This window comes from Somniosus microcephalus, chromosome 18 (assembly GCF_052327205.1).
Source record: "Somniosus microcephalus isolate GS21.2 chromosome 18, FLI_Smic_1.0, whole genome shotgun sequence".
NCBI classification, from domain to species: domain Eukaryota; kingdom Metazoa; phylum Chordata; class Chondrichthyes; order Squaliformes; family Somniosidae; genus Somniosus; species Somniosus microcephalus.
The window spans coordinates 36,325,033-36,341,650 of NC_141004.1; the positions used below are offsets into that span (position 1 = coordinate 36,325,033).

At 43.2% G+C, this 16,618-nt stretch overlaps 1 protein-coding gene across 4 annotated transcripts in view; it reads left to right on the forward strand.

Moving 5' to 3' along the window:
* LOC147105210 (TBC1 domain family member 22B-like) overlaps positions 1-16,618 on the forward strand; it is a 382,991-nt gene that overhangs the window by 114,683 nt on the left and 251,690 nt on the right. For all 4 annotated transcript variants that reach the window (XM_086011343.1, XM_086011340.1, XM_086011341.1 and 1 more), the window contains 2 exons: positions 4,618-4,746; positions 7,379-7,444. In XM_086011343.1, the coding sequence (XP_085867469.1) occupies positions 4,618-4,746; positions 7,379-7,444 (195 nt within the window). The remainder of the gene's footprint in view (positions 1-4,617; positions 4,747-7,378; positions 7,445-16,618) is intronic.

Sequence of the window (16,618 nt, forward strand, 5' to 3'; positions counted from 1 at the left end):
TGGTATGCGTCCTTATGGGCATGCAGTAGGAGACGAGAAGAAACCATTGAAACAGCTTAAAAAAGCAAATAAAGAATTGGTTGAGTGTGATTTTGCTTTCAAACAGAAGAAGGAAGAACAGAAAAAACTTGGAGTTGAAAGCGAAATCTGCGATGAAAGGGTCATTCAGTGTTTGAGGCATTGAGAAATCGAGCATGAAGTAATGGGAAATGTGAAAACATCCAAAATGAATGGATGCTGGGTCAGTTGAAATTTTCAAGACAGGTCAGTGGGTAATCAGCAACTCATTTTAAGATTTGAAAAATTAAAAATTGTCAGGGCTAGAAATGTTATTACATAGTATTTGTAAATTAATTTTTCAAACACAGCCTCATTATTATCCGTTTGATTTTTAAGCCTCAAGGGGTTTTGTCAAAATCTGTGTCTGTTTTTGAAAGTTTGCCTGGTACAAGGAGCTTTGCTTTTCATTTTAATATTCTTTTGTTTCTTTGCTTTGAATGTTTTATTTATATTGGAGCACTGATGGCAGAAACTGACTTGAGTTATTGAGCCCTGACTCTCAGAAACATGAATTATTATGCACAGTTGAAGCTGAAAGCACCTGATCTTAAGTGCACAGGTATTATTCCAACTACGTTAATTCGAATTAGCCAATTTGAAAGCGGTTCTTATGGTGACACTTGTATCTAAAACTTTTTTTTAGTAAAAGCCTGATTAAGTGTGATAAATTAGATTCCTATAATACAGCCTTAAGAACCCTTGATCCTCACTGGCAATAGACCTCTTCTTACTGGAAATCCATCGAGTGTGCCCAAACCCATTTCTCATGGGACCATTTTAGTAACAGTAATAGTGAGGTCCCAAAAGTGAATGAACTATGTTTAAATGTTCTATGTCTCTTAGTCCTCATCATTTCTTCCTGCTTCCACTGTTTATGACTGAATACTACAAATGAATAATGTGTTTTCATTGCATACAGATTAGAAAGTGTGTGGCTGTGTTATGATGAATGACTTGCCTAGGGTCCAACTAGCTTACATACTAAATTACATCATATTATGGTTTCAAGTCACTTGTGATTTTTATTTGAATTTATATATTATAAGTAAACAGATCACAATTGAAACAATTTTAATGTAAGGTTAATAACTGGATACTGCTACTTGACTATTGCAACGTCTAGTTTTCTTTTCTGTTCCAATGTTGGTAGTCTTGAGGTGTTCAGTATTCCTTTACAAAACTTCGAAACTTTACTATTATTATTATAATATTTAAAGTAATTCCACTAATAGAAGTAACACTTTGGGGGTGAAACTGGTCTTTGGTGAAAGTCGGAAATTAGCAGCCTGATTTTCTTTTCCATTGAAGTGAATGGTACAGGAAATGGGCAAGGAACTGGGATCAGAGGAGGTAGCCCAATGTGGAGCTAGCTTGGACAGGTATGGTGGACTAAATGGCTGACTCCTGTGTCGAGATTTCTATGGTTCTAAGAGGGTTACTGGATTTACATGCGAGCGAGACCCAGTGTTAAATGTGATATAATTTATGTAGACAAAACAAAGAACAAGCAACACATAAAAGTAGATTTACACAGAGCTGGAATCAGAGAATGCACTATAGCTCTCCGATCAGGAAAGCTTGCCATTTTAACAATCCAAACCATGACTACAAGTGGAGCAAAACCATCTATCACGGAAAAGAAAAGGTATGATAGACAAGAGAAAGGTGTATGTGTTATCCAAGGGATTACTTGATATTGGAACTCACTAGCAGAATGGCTAAGATCGCAGAAGTGATGTAGTGCTGAGCACAGTGCTTTAAAAGCAATTATACAATTCAATCCCAAGAAAAAAATGAAGTGCATCTACAGATGGCTCTCAAAAAGATAGTTTCCCAAAATTATCTGAGTGTTTTGTTTGTGTCCCTTCAATCATTTACCCCGTGGAAATGGGGATAAGAAGTTAAATAAACTCTGAATACTCCCAAAGGCCTGGCAATTCAGAAATCACTAACTTGTTTTGGTCCAGGAATTCAGAAGACCAGTATTTTTGCTATAATTAACTATCAACAACAATTTACATTTATATAGCACTTCTAACATAGAAAAATGTCCCAAAGCGCTTCATAGAGGCGTAGTCTGGCAACAAAATGGACGCTGAGCTGAAGAAGGAGACATTGGGAGGGGTGAAAGAAATGAATTTTACAAAGGGCTTTAAAGGCGGTGAGATAGGTGGAGCAATAGAGGTGTTTAGGGTAGGAATTCCAGAGCATGAGGCCTGGATGGGTGACAGCATTGCTGACAATGGTGGGCGAAGGGAAGGAATATACACGAGATCAGAGTCAAAGGAATAGAAAGCCCTGTTTTTTTTGCGTGGTGGGGGTGTGGTAGTAAGGCTGGAGGGGGTTATAGAGATAGGGAGGGGAAAGGCCATGAAGAGATTTAAAGACGAGGATGAGAATTTTAAATGTGAGGTGTTGGGGAACTGGTCAGCAAGGACAGAGCTGATGGGTGAATGGAACTTGGTGCATCATAGGTTTGAGGTGCTTTGTTTGAGCAGAAGTTTACAGAAGTTGGAGAATGGGAAGCTGGAAGGAGAGAATTGCAATACAGGAAACTTTGTGTTATCCGGAAGCTAAATGTCCGGCAAGCTCGAGCCACCGGCAAAAATCAGGAGCCGTTTTGTTAGTTTTTTTTCTTCTCGTGGCTTTTTTTTCAACAGTCAGGCTCTGCAAAGTCTCTCTGAAGCTGTTGCTAAGCGACAGAGACGCTTCCAAGGTACGGCCAACTGTTTAGAAGCTGTTGCTAAGCAACAGTGTTTGTTGCCAGATACAGAGCTGCTTCAACATTAACGCTGGTTTGTCCGGCAGTTTTGAGGGAACGGCAACAGCTCGGTGCCGGATAGCACAAAGTTTCCTGTAGTTGAGTTTGGAGATGACAAATGTATGGATGAGAATTCTAGCAACAGATAGGCTAAGGCAGTGGTGGAGGCAGGCCATGTTAGAGGTGGAAGTAGGCAATTTTTGTGATGGAGAGGCATGGCGTCGGAAGATGAGCTTGGGGTTGAATAGGATGTTGAGGTTGCAAATAGTCTGTTTCAACTGAGATAGTGGGTGGATAGAGGATTGGAATCGGTGGCATGGGTGCAGAATTTGTGGCGGGGGCCAAAGACAATTAATTCAGTTTTCCCAATGTTTAATTGTAGGCAATTGTGACTCATCTGAGACTGGATGCTGGGCATGCAGTCTGACAGCACAGAGGCTGGAGGTTGGGGGATGTTGAGGTTGAGAGAGGTGGTAGAGAAATTGAGCTGGGTGTCATCAGCGTACATGAGGAAGCTGACCCCATGTCTTTGGATGATGTCGTCAAGGGGCAGCTTGTAGATGGGAAGAGAAGCCAGTGTTGGAAATGCTTTGGCTACAATCAGATAGGTAAGAGTGGAATCAAGTGAGGGTAGTCCAACTGAGCTGGACGATGGAGGAGAAGCATTGGAGGAGGGTGGATTGTGTTCGACCATGTCCAAAGTTGCAGGGAAAATGCACGACAGTCACAGGCTATGTCATTTATGCCTTTGATTCAGGCTATTTCAGGTGGATACCCAAGGAGAGTTATGGGAAAGGTGGGCACTGATTTGGGAAGTGACAGTACAGTCAAGGACTTCGGAGAGGAAGGGGAGGTTGGAAGTGGGTGGTAGTTTGAAAGGTCAGAATGGTTCAAGGTGTTTTTTTTTTTTTGAGGAGGTTGGTGATGACGGGGGATTTGAAAATGAAGGGGACTTTCCCTGAAGAGAGGGTTTACAATATCAGCTAGCATGGGGACCAAGAAGAGTAGTTGAGTGGTCAGTAGTTTAGTGAGTTTAAGGTTAAGGGAGCAGGAAGTGGGTCTCATGGAGAAGGTGTGCTTGGAGAGGGCATGAGGGCAATTGGGAGAGAAAATGGAAAAATATGTAAATTCAGGACTAGAGCCAGGTGGAGTCTGTGGGTGTCTAGCTTGGTGGACAAGGGGAAGGGGGAAATCCAGGCATCTGAATGGATGGTCTCAACAATTGTTGGATGTGAGGGGGCAGGGAAGAGGGGTTTAAGGAGATGGTTGGTAATGACGAAAGGAAGCTGGTGCTTATTTTGCTTTTCCAAGATGATCCTGAAGTAGTGGGTGGTTTGCAACCCTTGGACTTGAGGGAGCAGAGGTAAAAACAAAATATTTTTATTGTTCGTGCAATCTGTTAGATAATCTGTTTTCTGGAGAAAATTTGGTTGGCCTCAAAAGCTCCTGTAGGAGCTTATGAAAAGTTTTAATGTTAAGACTTAAACTTATAGTTCCCTTTGTCCCATTCCTTTATATTATATTCTGCCACGCAAAAAAAACTTAGTGATTTAAATTGAGTGCTGGAGTAGTTGTTTTGAATTTAATTTCATTCTTTGCTGTTTTAGATAGGCTGGTAGGCACCCCCTAGGAATAGTGATGACTGTAATTGTGCGAGTGCAGTTCGGTTCCTTTCTAACTGCAACAGCTGTGCTGTAATATTTGGGTCAAGGTGATAAAAGGACTCTTCACCCCTGTTCCATTCCCCTGTATTTTTTTTTGATGCCATCACATCATTTTTCTGTGTTTTTTCATAGGGTTATCTACCTGCAAACATGGAGAGAAGGGAAATCACTCTACAGCGAAAGCGGGAAGAGTATTTTGGGTTCATCGAACAATATTATGATTCCAGAAATGAAGAACATCACCAGGATACCTATCGACAGGTATTAAATACAGTTTAATGTGTGTCTTCTAACTGCTAATACTGTAGTTCGTGTTATAATCAGTGGTTTTAGTAAAAAGGAGTTGTATCTAAAATAAAAAACAAGCTGCTTAATTTAAATGATTGCTTGCCATAAACTTTTACTTTATTCTGTAGGAATTCTGTACTGCCTTATATGCATTGCCCTACCTAGCTGAACACTGACAAAATGATAAGTTCTGGCAGAGAGATTCCTATATTGCAGTGGGAATTCTGTCTTAAAAAAGAATGAACGTTTAGGGGGAGTACTTTTAATTCAAAGTACTGTCCCTTTTAATTAGAAGAAAATGAACATCTCATGTTTGACATTTTTCTTTTATTAAAAAAAAAAAAAAATTCACTTTTGTTGCTGGCATCAAGAATCTCAAGCAGGACCCCTCTCTGCTAGGCTGTTCTGGCAGCATCAATATTGGGAAGTCCTTGAGTGGCCCCATTGCAAGCAGAAGGGTACGTAATTTCAAAATGAGAGCTCCCTGGAGCCAAAAGACGCTAGAAAAGCATGCTACATGTTGGAAAATTTGCATTTCCAGTCTGTTGTGTGATCTCCTCAGGTCATATGCCTGTGGAGCAGCTTTCAGGACAGATTCAAGTTGTATCCACACAGTTTGTAATGGAGCTGCTCCCAATAATTGATGTCAATGCAATGGCCTGGCAGGGTGGATAATCATATTCAAGGTTCTTTATGAAGAAGCTTGAATTTATGGTTGGGCAAAAGAAAATTGAAGACACTTAAGTGAATGTATTTTCTTTAAAGTAGAAAGAACATGCATTTATATAGTGCTTTTTTGCAACCTTCGGACATCCCAAGGCAATTTACATCCAATTAATTATTTTTGAAGTGTAGTCACTGTTGTTATGTAAGCAAACGTGACAGCCAATTTGTGGAAAGGATGGTCCCACAAATAACTTGGAAATAAATGATCAGATAATCTATTTTGGTAGTGTTGGTTTATGGAAAGATGTTGGCCAGGACACCCTGCTCTTCTTCAAATGGTGCCATGGGATCATTTACCTCCACCTGAGAGGGCAGATAACGTCCTTGGTTTAACATCTCATCTGAAAGATGGCACCCTCCAACAGCACAGCATTCCATCATTACTGCATTGAAGTGTCAGCCTAGGTTATGTGCTCAAGAGCTGGAATGGGGATTGAACCCAGACCTTCTGACTTAGATGTGAGAATGCTAACATTGAGCCAAGCTTTAAAAGAGAGAGCAGTATTAATGAAGTATTTTCCCTGGACAATTCATCCGTTTTCCCTTTAAGTAACTAGCTTCTTCCTGGAGTAATCTGTTCAATGAAAATGCACTTTTTTGAAAAATTGATTTAATTTAATTGAAAAATTGTACAGGAAACTTTGGTTTATCCGGAGGTTGTATGGCCGGAAACCTCGATCTAACGGCAGAAATCAGCAGCCGTTTTGTTAGGGTTTTTTTCATTTTTTTTCTTCTAGCATTTTTTTAAACAGTCAGTCTCTGGAAAGCCTCTCTGAGGCTGTTGCTAAGCTACAGAGACGCTTCCAAGGTACGGGCTGACTGTTTACAAGCTGTTGCTAAGCAACAGTGTTGTCAGATACGGAGATGAAAACCTCCGTATCCTTCAACATTAGCGCTGGTCTGTCCGGAAGTTTTCATAGATCGGCATCCCGTCGGTGCCGGATATCGCGAAGTTTCCTGTACTGTACTGGACTTTATTTGGATGATTGTAGATTTTTTGTCATGCTTTTATCTATGGTCTCCAGCTGTTCAATCAAGTACTACAAGAAATAAAAACTTACTCGTTAAGTTTTAAAATGATCCTGTTGCACTCTCTCGCCAGACAAATAGTGATTTTGTTTTTATCAGCATCATTGTTGCTTTCTAGCTACAGGAAACTTTGTGATATCCGGCACCGACGGGACCGGCGTGTTGCCGATCTATCAAAACTGCCGGACATACAAAGTTAATGTTGAAGCATACGGAGGTTTTCATCTCCGTATCTGACAACAAACACTGTTGCTTAGCAACAGCTTCTAAAGAGTCGGCTGCAGCTGCAAGCGTCTCTAGCTGAAGCTGTTGCTATAGCTACAGACCTTGCAGTGGCTGACTGGGGGGGAAAAAAAAGAACGAGATCTAAAAAAACTTACAGAAAACGGCTCCTGATTTTTGCCATTAGATTGAGTATTCCGGACATACAACCTCTGGATAAACCAAAGTTTCTTGTATTTATTTTAAAACTAAAAGTCCTGATTGATTACTGAACAGGACATTGTAAGGGAACTGAATTAACATCTGTACAAAAGGTCATTGACCTGCAGTGTTTTCAGTGATCTTCTCATTTCAACTGTTAATTTTGCATCTTCACTGTCCTTCACACTATCAGGTTCGGTGACTCCACAGAGCTGGTTATCTTGATGCCATACAATTTTAAACAAGTGTATTTTAAACAGAGATAGACATGAAAAAATTGGTAGACAGGGAAAAATTAAAAGGTAATTTTTTAAATAAAGAACATTTTTTTGAATAAGGAAGTCCCTTCAAGACTAAAATACAACAAATAGTAAATCCTTTTGCTAAACTGCTTTGAAATAATCTAATTTTTCCTTTGTGTTCACAGATTCACATTGACATTCCCAGAACTAATCCCCTCATTCCTCTCTTTCAACAACCTTCTGTTCAAGAGGTGAGCAAACCATTGCACATTTCCTAGTAAGATTAAAACTGGACCCCAACAGTACCAGTTTTGATGTCGGTTGCACGATGAAGCTTTTTAAATTTTTTTTGGAAGCCATGTAGTCCCACTATTTTTTATATGCTGTACATTTTACTTAAGAAAGAAGAAGAAAGAAAGAAAGACTTGCATTTATATAGCACCTTTTACGACCACCGGACGTCTCAAAGCGCTTTACAGCCAATGAAGTACTTTTTTGGAGTGTAGTCACTGTTGTAATGTGGAGAACGCGACAGCCAATTTGCGCACAGCAAGCTCCCACAAACAGCAATGTGACAATGACCAGATAATCGGTTTTTGTTATATTGATTGAGGGATAAATATTGGCCAGTGCACTGGGGATAACTCCCCTGCTCCTCTTCGAAATAATGTCACGGGATCTTTTACGTCCACCTGAGAGAGCAGACAGAGCCTCGGTTTAACGTCTCATCTGAAAGACACCACCTCCGACAGTGCAGCACTCCCTCAGCGCTGCACTGGAGTGTCAGCCTACCTTTATGTGCTCAAGTCCCTGAAGTGGGACTTGAACCCACAACCTTATGAATCAGAGACGAGGGTGCTACCAACTGAGCTGCTGGCTCAGAATAAAATATGCTTGTAAAATACATTAAAAAGTTAGAAATGCTTGTCATGGAAGACTTGTCTGTTATACCTGTGTTGAGATCATGTGATAGTTGTGTGTTAGTTTGTTAGGAAAAGGAGATGAGTGTACCTGTGTTGTCTTCTGCTTACTTTACACTGGGGTGTTAATTTGCTGTGAAAATTGTAGCACAGAAGAGCACAAACATACTGTATATTGGATGTTTCATCTCCACTGAGACCCACACAAATGAATTGCTTGGTGTTGGAGAAGCATAGTGTTCACTCGACTAAAACCTTACTTGTATTGAATAGTAAGCAGCTGATTGAGCACCTGAGAAAGCAGTGCATTATCTTGACATGCATCAAAGAGCACCCGGTTTATTTTCTGAAGCAGTTCTATCCTCTTCCAGCTCTAAGTAACTAAACTTACATTGGTAAATAGTTGTAATATTTGTGGCTGGTTGAAACGACTATTTGACTCTATGGCCAGAATTTTGTGGCGTCCTTGGAAGCGGGTCGGGAGTGAAAGTTGAAATAACTTGGAGCGGGTCAGGAAACCGCCGTCATCTCATCTCCTCGCGCCTTTCTCTCAAGCGCATTTTCCAGCGCGGCAGCGACTCGAGCGGCAGAGTCGGCCGAGTTAATTTAGATGATTATTACGTACTTGTTAGACCCTTAAGTGTCTTTTTTACCCTACCTTTCAAATTTCCCTGGATGACCACAGGAATCACGTATTTCGGGAACCATGTCTGTGAACCTGAGGCAGAAGTTCAGTGGCCATTGATCCAGCTTATTAGTGCATACCATTGAACGCACAATAAATACTCTCACCTGGTTACTTTGCTAAGGCAGATGCTGTTGCTGAGTGCGTTGTCAGCACAGATTTAGCTTTCTAGAGGTTGCAAGTCTTTTCAGCAAAGCTGGGATCCACTGTCACCTCATTGGTAGAACCTATCACTCCATTGACAGATTGCTTCTGTCATTTCTACTTGACCTGCCATCTATTAAATAAGCATGGGTGCCGTTTATACTGTCTCACCTTGGTCCTCAATTGGACCACGATGAGCCCCAACACCAGCAGCACCAGGCACACCAACATCACCACCAACCTGAAGCTGCACAGGACAAAGGGCATCAGTGCAGGACTGCACCACGCCGGAGGCAATACCCCCAACACAGGGTATACAGGCATAGGAGGAGCTTCCTCAACGTGACTGAGCAGCAGTGCCAAAGGAGGCTCAGGCTATCGTGCCAGGTCATCGCAGCTCAGCTCAGGAGTGGGTGGCCATGCCTTACCAGTGGCTGTCAAAGTCACCAACGCCCTCAACTTCTTCGCCTCAGGCTCCTTCCAGGGATCTGCAGCAGACATTTGCGGCATCTCCCAGTCGGCCGTCCACAGATGCATCACACAGGTCACCGATGCCCTGTTTGACAAGTCAGCCAATTATATCAACTTTGCCACGGATGAAGCCAGTGTTATTGAGTGAGCACTTGGCTTTGCTGCTCTGGCTGGCATGGGTGCTGGGCGTCATCGACTGCACACATGTGGCCATCAGGGCATCCCATCATCACCCAGGAGTATTTGTGAATTGAAAGGGCTTCCACTCCCTCAATGTGCAGCTGGTCTGCAACCAAAGGAAGATCATCATGCATATGTGCGTGAAATTCCCTGGCAGCTGCCATGCCTCTTTAGTCCTCCGCCAGTCCACCCTCCCTCAGCTCTTTGCTGCTCCAAACAGACTTTCTGGCTGGCTGCTTGGAGACCAGGGCTATCCACTGAAGACGTGGCTCATGACACCCCTGAGGAGGCCAAGGAGAGATATGATGAAAGCCATATTTCCACCAGATGTGTCATAGAGCAGACAATAGGCATGCTGAAAATGTGTTTTGGATGCATTGACAGATCTGGAGGAGCCCTTCAGTGCGCACCAGGCAGGGTCTCCAGAATCGTCGTGGTCTGCTGCGCCCTGCACAGTATAGCGCAGCTGCAACGATTTGTGCTGCATCAGGAGCAAGGCTCTGAGCACACAGCCTCTTTGGAGGAGGAGCATCAGCTGGAAGATGAAGAGGATGAGGAGGAGCAGGAGGAACCTGCGGTCCAGATCCCACCCGCACCCGAGCACATTGCTGACCAGGAGGCCAGGGACTGCCTCATCATGGCTAGATTTACTTAACGTCAGGCATTACATCCATATGGCTGCCGAATGCTGCGCCAGGCTCCCAACACCCCACAGCAACATCATAAAGCATCCCTACAATGAACAGGCCATTCTTCTCACACTGACCACTGTTGCTGGAAGTAACATTATGTCTTGCCATTCACTCCAACTCACTAAGCCACTTCCAAAGTTGCAGATAGAATTAGCCATGACCAGAAAGTGGTGAAAATAATTTTTCTGTTGCCATCAGATTAACGGAAACTTCACAGTTATTAAAACACCCAAGTGCTTACCCGTGTGCATGTACTTGTACGTCATCTTTCTCTTATGCGTGCTTCTACGAGGTGCTACCCCTGTGGCTTCAGCAGAGGTGAAGGCAGCCTTCTTGCTTCCCTGCTGCGACTGCATAGACACTTTTGGCGGACGCCCTCTGGGTCTTGGAGCCTGTGATGGCCTCACCAAAGTCTGCTCCTCCTGCGACTGTGCAGAGGCAGACTCAGCATAGCGATCCCAGGAGGCATGTGGAGCTCTGACTGAGGGGGAGGCAATGGGATGAGAAGTGTAAGCGCTTTGAGAGGAGCCCCCACTTACATGTCCCCTCTCACTGTCATCCCTCTCATGGGCCACCCGCACGTCCCTGCTAGCAAGGAGGTGGAGAGCACCTTGCTGCACAGCAGTGGGACCATGAGGACCAAGTCTACGTTTACATCCCTCCTAGAGAGGAGGTCTATGAGCTTCTGCCATCTATTCTCCATAGATGGCCATCTATTCTCCATAGATAGGCACCTATTCTCCATAGATTCCATGTGCTCCTGTGAGTAGCGCATTAGCTGCTTCATGCAGGTGGCCATCCTTTCCCTGGAAGAGCATACAGTTGTCATCACCTGCGACATGGTGTTGCTCATGTTGGAGATGGACTCCTCCATTCTCTGCACATTTGCAGACATCGCGGTTGCACAACCTGTCAAAGCCTCCTGCAGTTCTTGCTGCAACTCTAGGATCACCCTCTTTCTGGATGGCCCCCGAGGCTCAGCGTCTGCATGCAGCTGAGCAGAGCTGGGAGCGTCCTGCACCCTCCAGAGAGGAGTTTCCACTGCTGTCCCTGACTCCACCATCTCCTCTTGCTCACTTGTGACTTGAGAGATATCAGGTGACAACACTACTCTATCTCGTGTGGGACCCACTGAGGTGTGTGTGTCTGCCCTGGTGCTGGGTGCGCTTATGTCTGGTGATGGTGCACCCTCAGAGGCTGGAGGCTCCTCTGAGGAGTCGTCTTCCTCTTCCTCTTGGACAGGGGGGTGGGGGTGGGGGGTGCTCTTGATGGACCTGTGGGAAAGTAGAGATGATTTAGAAATGTCATATCAAGAATGGGTACCGATATCATTATGCACATGATGAATATTCACTGGCTGCTGACATCAGTCCCCATGAGTGACGTGGTCATTCATAAGCCATGTGGTTGTACGAGATGTATTCTGTCACCAGGTTGCTGAGATGTCCCCCTCTCTGTCTCCCACCTCCAGCTGCTCTGCGACTCCTGAGACTTCCAGCGCGACCTCCTCTGCTGCAGTTAAGGTGGCCAATGATGGAAAGCCACCTCTGGTTCGCTCCTTCTCCCTCTTATTGTGGGCTCTCTTCTGCAAGGAGGGAAAGAAGAGAAGTTTGCATGAGAGTGATGGAATGAATGTGAAGAATGGATGGGTAACATCTTTAGAGGGTGACTGTGATGGAGTGGGGAGCCAATACCAAATGGCCTCCTTGTGTGTTAGTTGGTGTGATTGCAATAGGATAAGGGTGAGTGTGAGGGGTGGTTAGTCAGATGGGGATGTGATGATGTAGATAGAGGGATGGGTGGACGTGCAAGGTATGTTGGTGTGAGTAATGATGTGCAGGAGCAGGCTTGGGAAGGCATAGTGATGGGGATGTGATGAGAGGCGCACAGCAAGATGAAGTTGAGTGTGACTTTGTACTCTCCTTTCCTGATCTAATGAGAGAATTTAAGCGTTTCCGGTACTGCACCCAGGGCCTCCTGACAACATCCCTGCTGTTGACCTCCTCTGCAATATCCAATCAGGCTCCTTTAGTCTGCTGGGGAGGTCTCATCCGAAGGGAAGAGGACCTCCCTGTGTGCTCTGATTCCCTCCGCAAGCATATGGAGGGAGTTATGAGAACCTGGGTGCAGCTCTCTGAAGTCATGTTTGCAAGTATTTGGAACACTCCAGTGGTGCAGTGCAGTGCCTGCACAATGCTAGATGAACCTTCAAAAGCAATGTGGCCACGGCTCCTTTAAATATCCCGGCTGAAAACGCATCATCGATGACCTCATCAGACCCGCACCATTTAATAGGGCCGAGTAACGTGCAGGGCTGCCTTAATAAACGCCATTAAAGGGAAGTGGATCTCCGGAGCTGAATGGAATGAAGAACGGGGTTGCAACGCGCCACAGCAACCGTCCGCACCCGACCCGCCCAGGTACAGAAAATTCCAGCCTATGCTTTGGCTTGCTTCGAACCTTAAGAGTACAAATGCACTTGTGTAGTCCTGGAGGTAGATAATGCTACGTCAAGGTTATCAGGAGCAACTGTGACTGAAAACCTGGCTGGTGAACCAAAATTGTTTAATGAGCCTCACTCATGCCAGACTTGTAACTGGAAGAGGAACTCTGCATGGAGTGCGAGGGCAGAGTTCCAAAGCTCACAGCTGTTGTCTGTTTTAGCACATTGCCATGTACATGCATATGTCTGTGAATTCATTTGTGGTTCTGCTAGCAGTGTGAAAGTAGTTAACAGCCATAAGTAATTTTTCAAAGTTATGCACATATTAGTTGTTGAAAACAGTCAATCTATTGTTTGTTATCCTCTCAACTTGAAAGACAGCTTGCCTAGTTTGACTAGGCTGTACTATCTTCAGATGCACTGCCTCCCATCCAGTTTTGTTCCCATTGCCGCTACTTTCTTAGTCTATTGCTTCCTCAGGCAAGGCTTTCCTTCTGGATGCTACTACTGTCACTACCATTTCTGATATTGCTGCCCCAGTACTGCATACTTCTTCTCTAAGGTCATTATTAGTTAGCAATACTAGTGTATACAGCTAGGATTTATATATAGCAGTTGAACCATCATCTGTAGTTGCTGCTTTCTTGTTTTTTGTGACATGTACACAACAACAAAACTATAATCCTTGAACAGTTTGCGGTTTTACCTACTAAATGTAACTAGAAAATTATTTACAGCCAACTCTGGTGTTCCTCATACAGGCAGCAGATGGCATTGTGTTGTGCATTGAGAGATAATTAAAATAACATTTTCAGACAGAGAAGCTGTGAAGCATCCTGGCTTTCAGATCAACAGTTTTAACTTCCTTTCCTTTTTTAATCCATAATTCCAACATGACAAAACTTCAGCTAAGAGAACATCTGAATTCCTTGGTGTCCTGGCCATTATTTATCCCTCAATCAACATCACTCAGACAGATTATCTGCTCATTATCACATTGCTGTTTGTGGGAGTTTGCTGTGTGCAAATTGGCTGCCGCATTTCCTACATTACAACAGTGACTACATTTCAGAAGTACTTCATTGGCTGCAAAGTGCTTTGGGACGTCCAGTGGTAGTGAAAGGCGCTATATAAATTCAAGGCTTTCTTTTCAATGCTCCATGCTGCATTATTTAGTTAACAGGAGGTTCAGCTTTGTCTAAAGGCGAATGTGGATGAGGTGAACTCTTGTTATCGATTCCGAGTTTCCCAGTTTGAATTTTAAGCTGCTTTAAAAAGTTAGTGTGAAATGCCAATTACTTGTTTCATTTGTGATGTGATAATGGATGTACTCTTACATGTGATAGGGTGAAGGTATATTCACTTTCCTGGATTCTCCCTCAGTCTAGTCAGGCTGAAGGCTAGGCCCAGAACCCGATTTCTATAGAGAACAGCAGTACAGCATTGTGCATAGAATCAGCTGATTGAAATTTTGTGTGCTCCGCACAGCTTACTTATCTGTTGTTCCTCTGAGTGGGAAATATTATTAACTGCCATGACCAGTCTGGAATGTGCTAATACAGTATTTACTGACTTTAATTCTGAGTGCAGCTATCCTCTGGTACTTCAGATAAGGGCCCATTTTTCATTGTATTTGCCAAGTGTAAACAGTCACACATCATAGCTCATTTTGTGCTTTAAAGTAAGTAAAACAGAAGAACTGGCTGATGGTTGATAATACTAAGCTGATGTCCAAAAAGGGCCAAGAGAGGGAGAGCGGAAAAAGTGGCTGGCCGTGCCATTCTCAAAGTTTTGGTGGACAAAATTTGGTATCCAAGACAGTTTAGAAGTGGGATGGTATCAGTGATCAGGAGAGTGGGGAGGGAGGCAGGGCACAGGGGAAAGGCGAGTTATGATGTTAGGTAACAGGCCCGATTTTCTCAGCGCTCAAGCATGTGGACCTGTGGAGAACAGTGATGTCTAGCTTGGAGATGAATTTGAGAAGATTCAATGACATGCAAGGAGAATATACAGACAAGGTTTTAACTGTGATAAGCGAGCGTTACAGGTACATTTGATGGAAAATGTGTTACAGAAGGCAAATGTAACACAGGAAATACACAATGGCCTAGAATTTGCAGTTGTAATGATGGCGAAACTGTCAACGTTCGCCATCGTTACTGTGTAAAACTGACAGCAACTTCTGGCGTCAGCACATGCGCAGTTAAATGTGGAAATCCAGAGGTTGCTGTCAGTGATACCCTGCTCCTCCTCAGGGTGCGCTGTTGCAGTCTTTGCAGATGGAATCAATTAGAAATCACTGATTTGACATGAACTTCAACTTTTTATGCACTATTCTCACTGAAGTAGTTAAGTCTTGTTGAATGAGGTGTAACTGAGTTTTTAATAGCGTATTCAGTCATAATTACTGCTGAACAACCTCTCTGGCCCTGAAAATCTAATTTTATATTGTGGAGTGTCATTCCTTCCATTCCATGATAAAAGTTCCATAGATTTTTAAAATAATTTTAAAAGATATATATTTTTTTAGTGATATTTCAGCTTCTACCTGAATCCCAACCTTTATTTTGCTTTCTGTAAAATGATTAAACAGTGAAAAGATAAAACCTACTTTTTACTTCCTGGTTTGCTGCCTGAGAATTCTTCAATGTGGCTGGCTACTCAGCCTGCTTGATGACCTCACTTGCTGGATGCCATAGATGGCATCCCTATAGATGGCACCAGTTGGAAAGTCATGTCTGAAAAGGGGAAATCAATGCCACATAGTTCACTAAAACTTTGTGGGTAGCTTTCATGGAGGTCAGCAGCGAGCGTAGTCACTTCGCCGCTGATCGCAAAATCCAGGCCATTATATGTAAGTGTGGTATAGAAAGTGCAAGACATTTCATATAATCTATAGATAGTTAGTGATATACACATTCATACACGTACATAAACTCAGATAAGAGATGAATAAAAATAGTGATTGCTGTGACTGCATATTATCTGGCTATTTTAATCTGGGCTCCACCTGAAGGGCCTGTGAAAGAAATTTTAACCTCACTAGTGCAACGGGTATGAAAGAATAATACATTCTGTGTGACAATAGGTAGGAACCAGCAGTTTTTGTGATTTATTTATTTTTAAACAGATTAAAGTTTCAATCCACTATCACCTTGGCTGTTGGTTTAAATTTACATCTTTTTCCCATTCCTCTTCTCTGCCCGCATTGCTGAGAGGGCAGATAGATTAACTGTTTCCGTACTGCTGCCCTTTAAACAAACTGGGAGTTGTGCAGGAGTGGCATGTGTCGACTTGTCATCTGATTGAGATTTAATTGTTCACCCCCCCCCCCCCCCCCCCCCCCAAAACCCTTGTCTTGCCAAAGTGCCTCTCGCATTTGAATTCTTTGCCCCAGACGATCCAGCTTAGACTGGGATATTGTAACAGTTTTGTTGCTGTTAGCTTGTGGTAAACTGATTAATAGATTGGGCTCTGAGGAAAGAGCAGGGGCATGGGACTAATTTCAAAGAGCTGGCACAGGCACAATGGACCAAATGGCCGCCTCCTGTGCTGTATCTTTCTATTCTATGAAAAAAAGAAAGTATGTTACTGTATTTCCTCTTCTCATTTGGAGCTAGAAATTTACAAGCACCTGCCAATCTTCAAACTCTCCATACCAACAATTAGCCTCTAATTGATCTTATAATGTGTCTATTTACAGCAATTAGGTTGCATTGCTTTCAAAGAACGGGCCACTTAAACACAATGCACTTTTGCAGTAAAATAATACATTGTGGATTACATGGTTTGATGTTCATATTGTCAAAAAAACAGCATGTCATCTGACTTAGGATGAGCAACGTCATGGGAAATCTGTTCTGCCCCTGAGTTTGACTGGTCTTCATTGT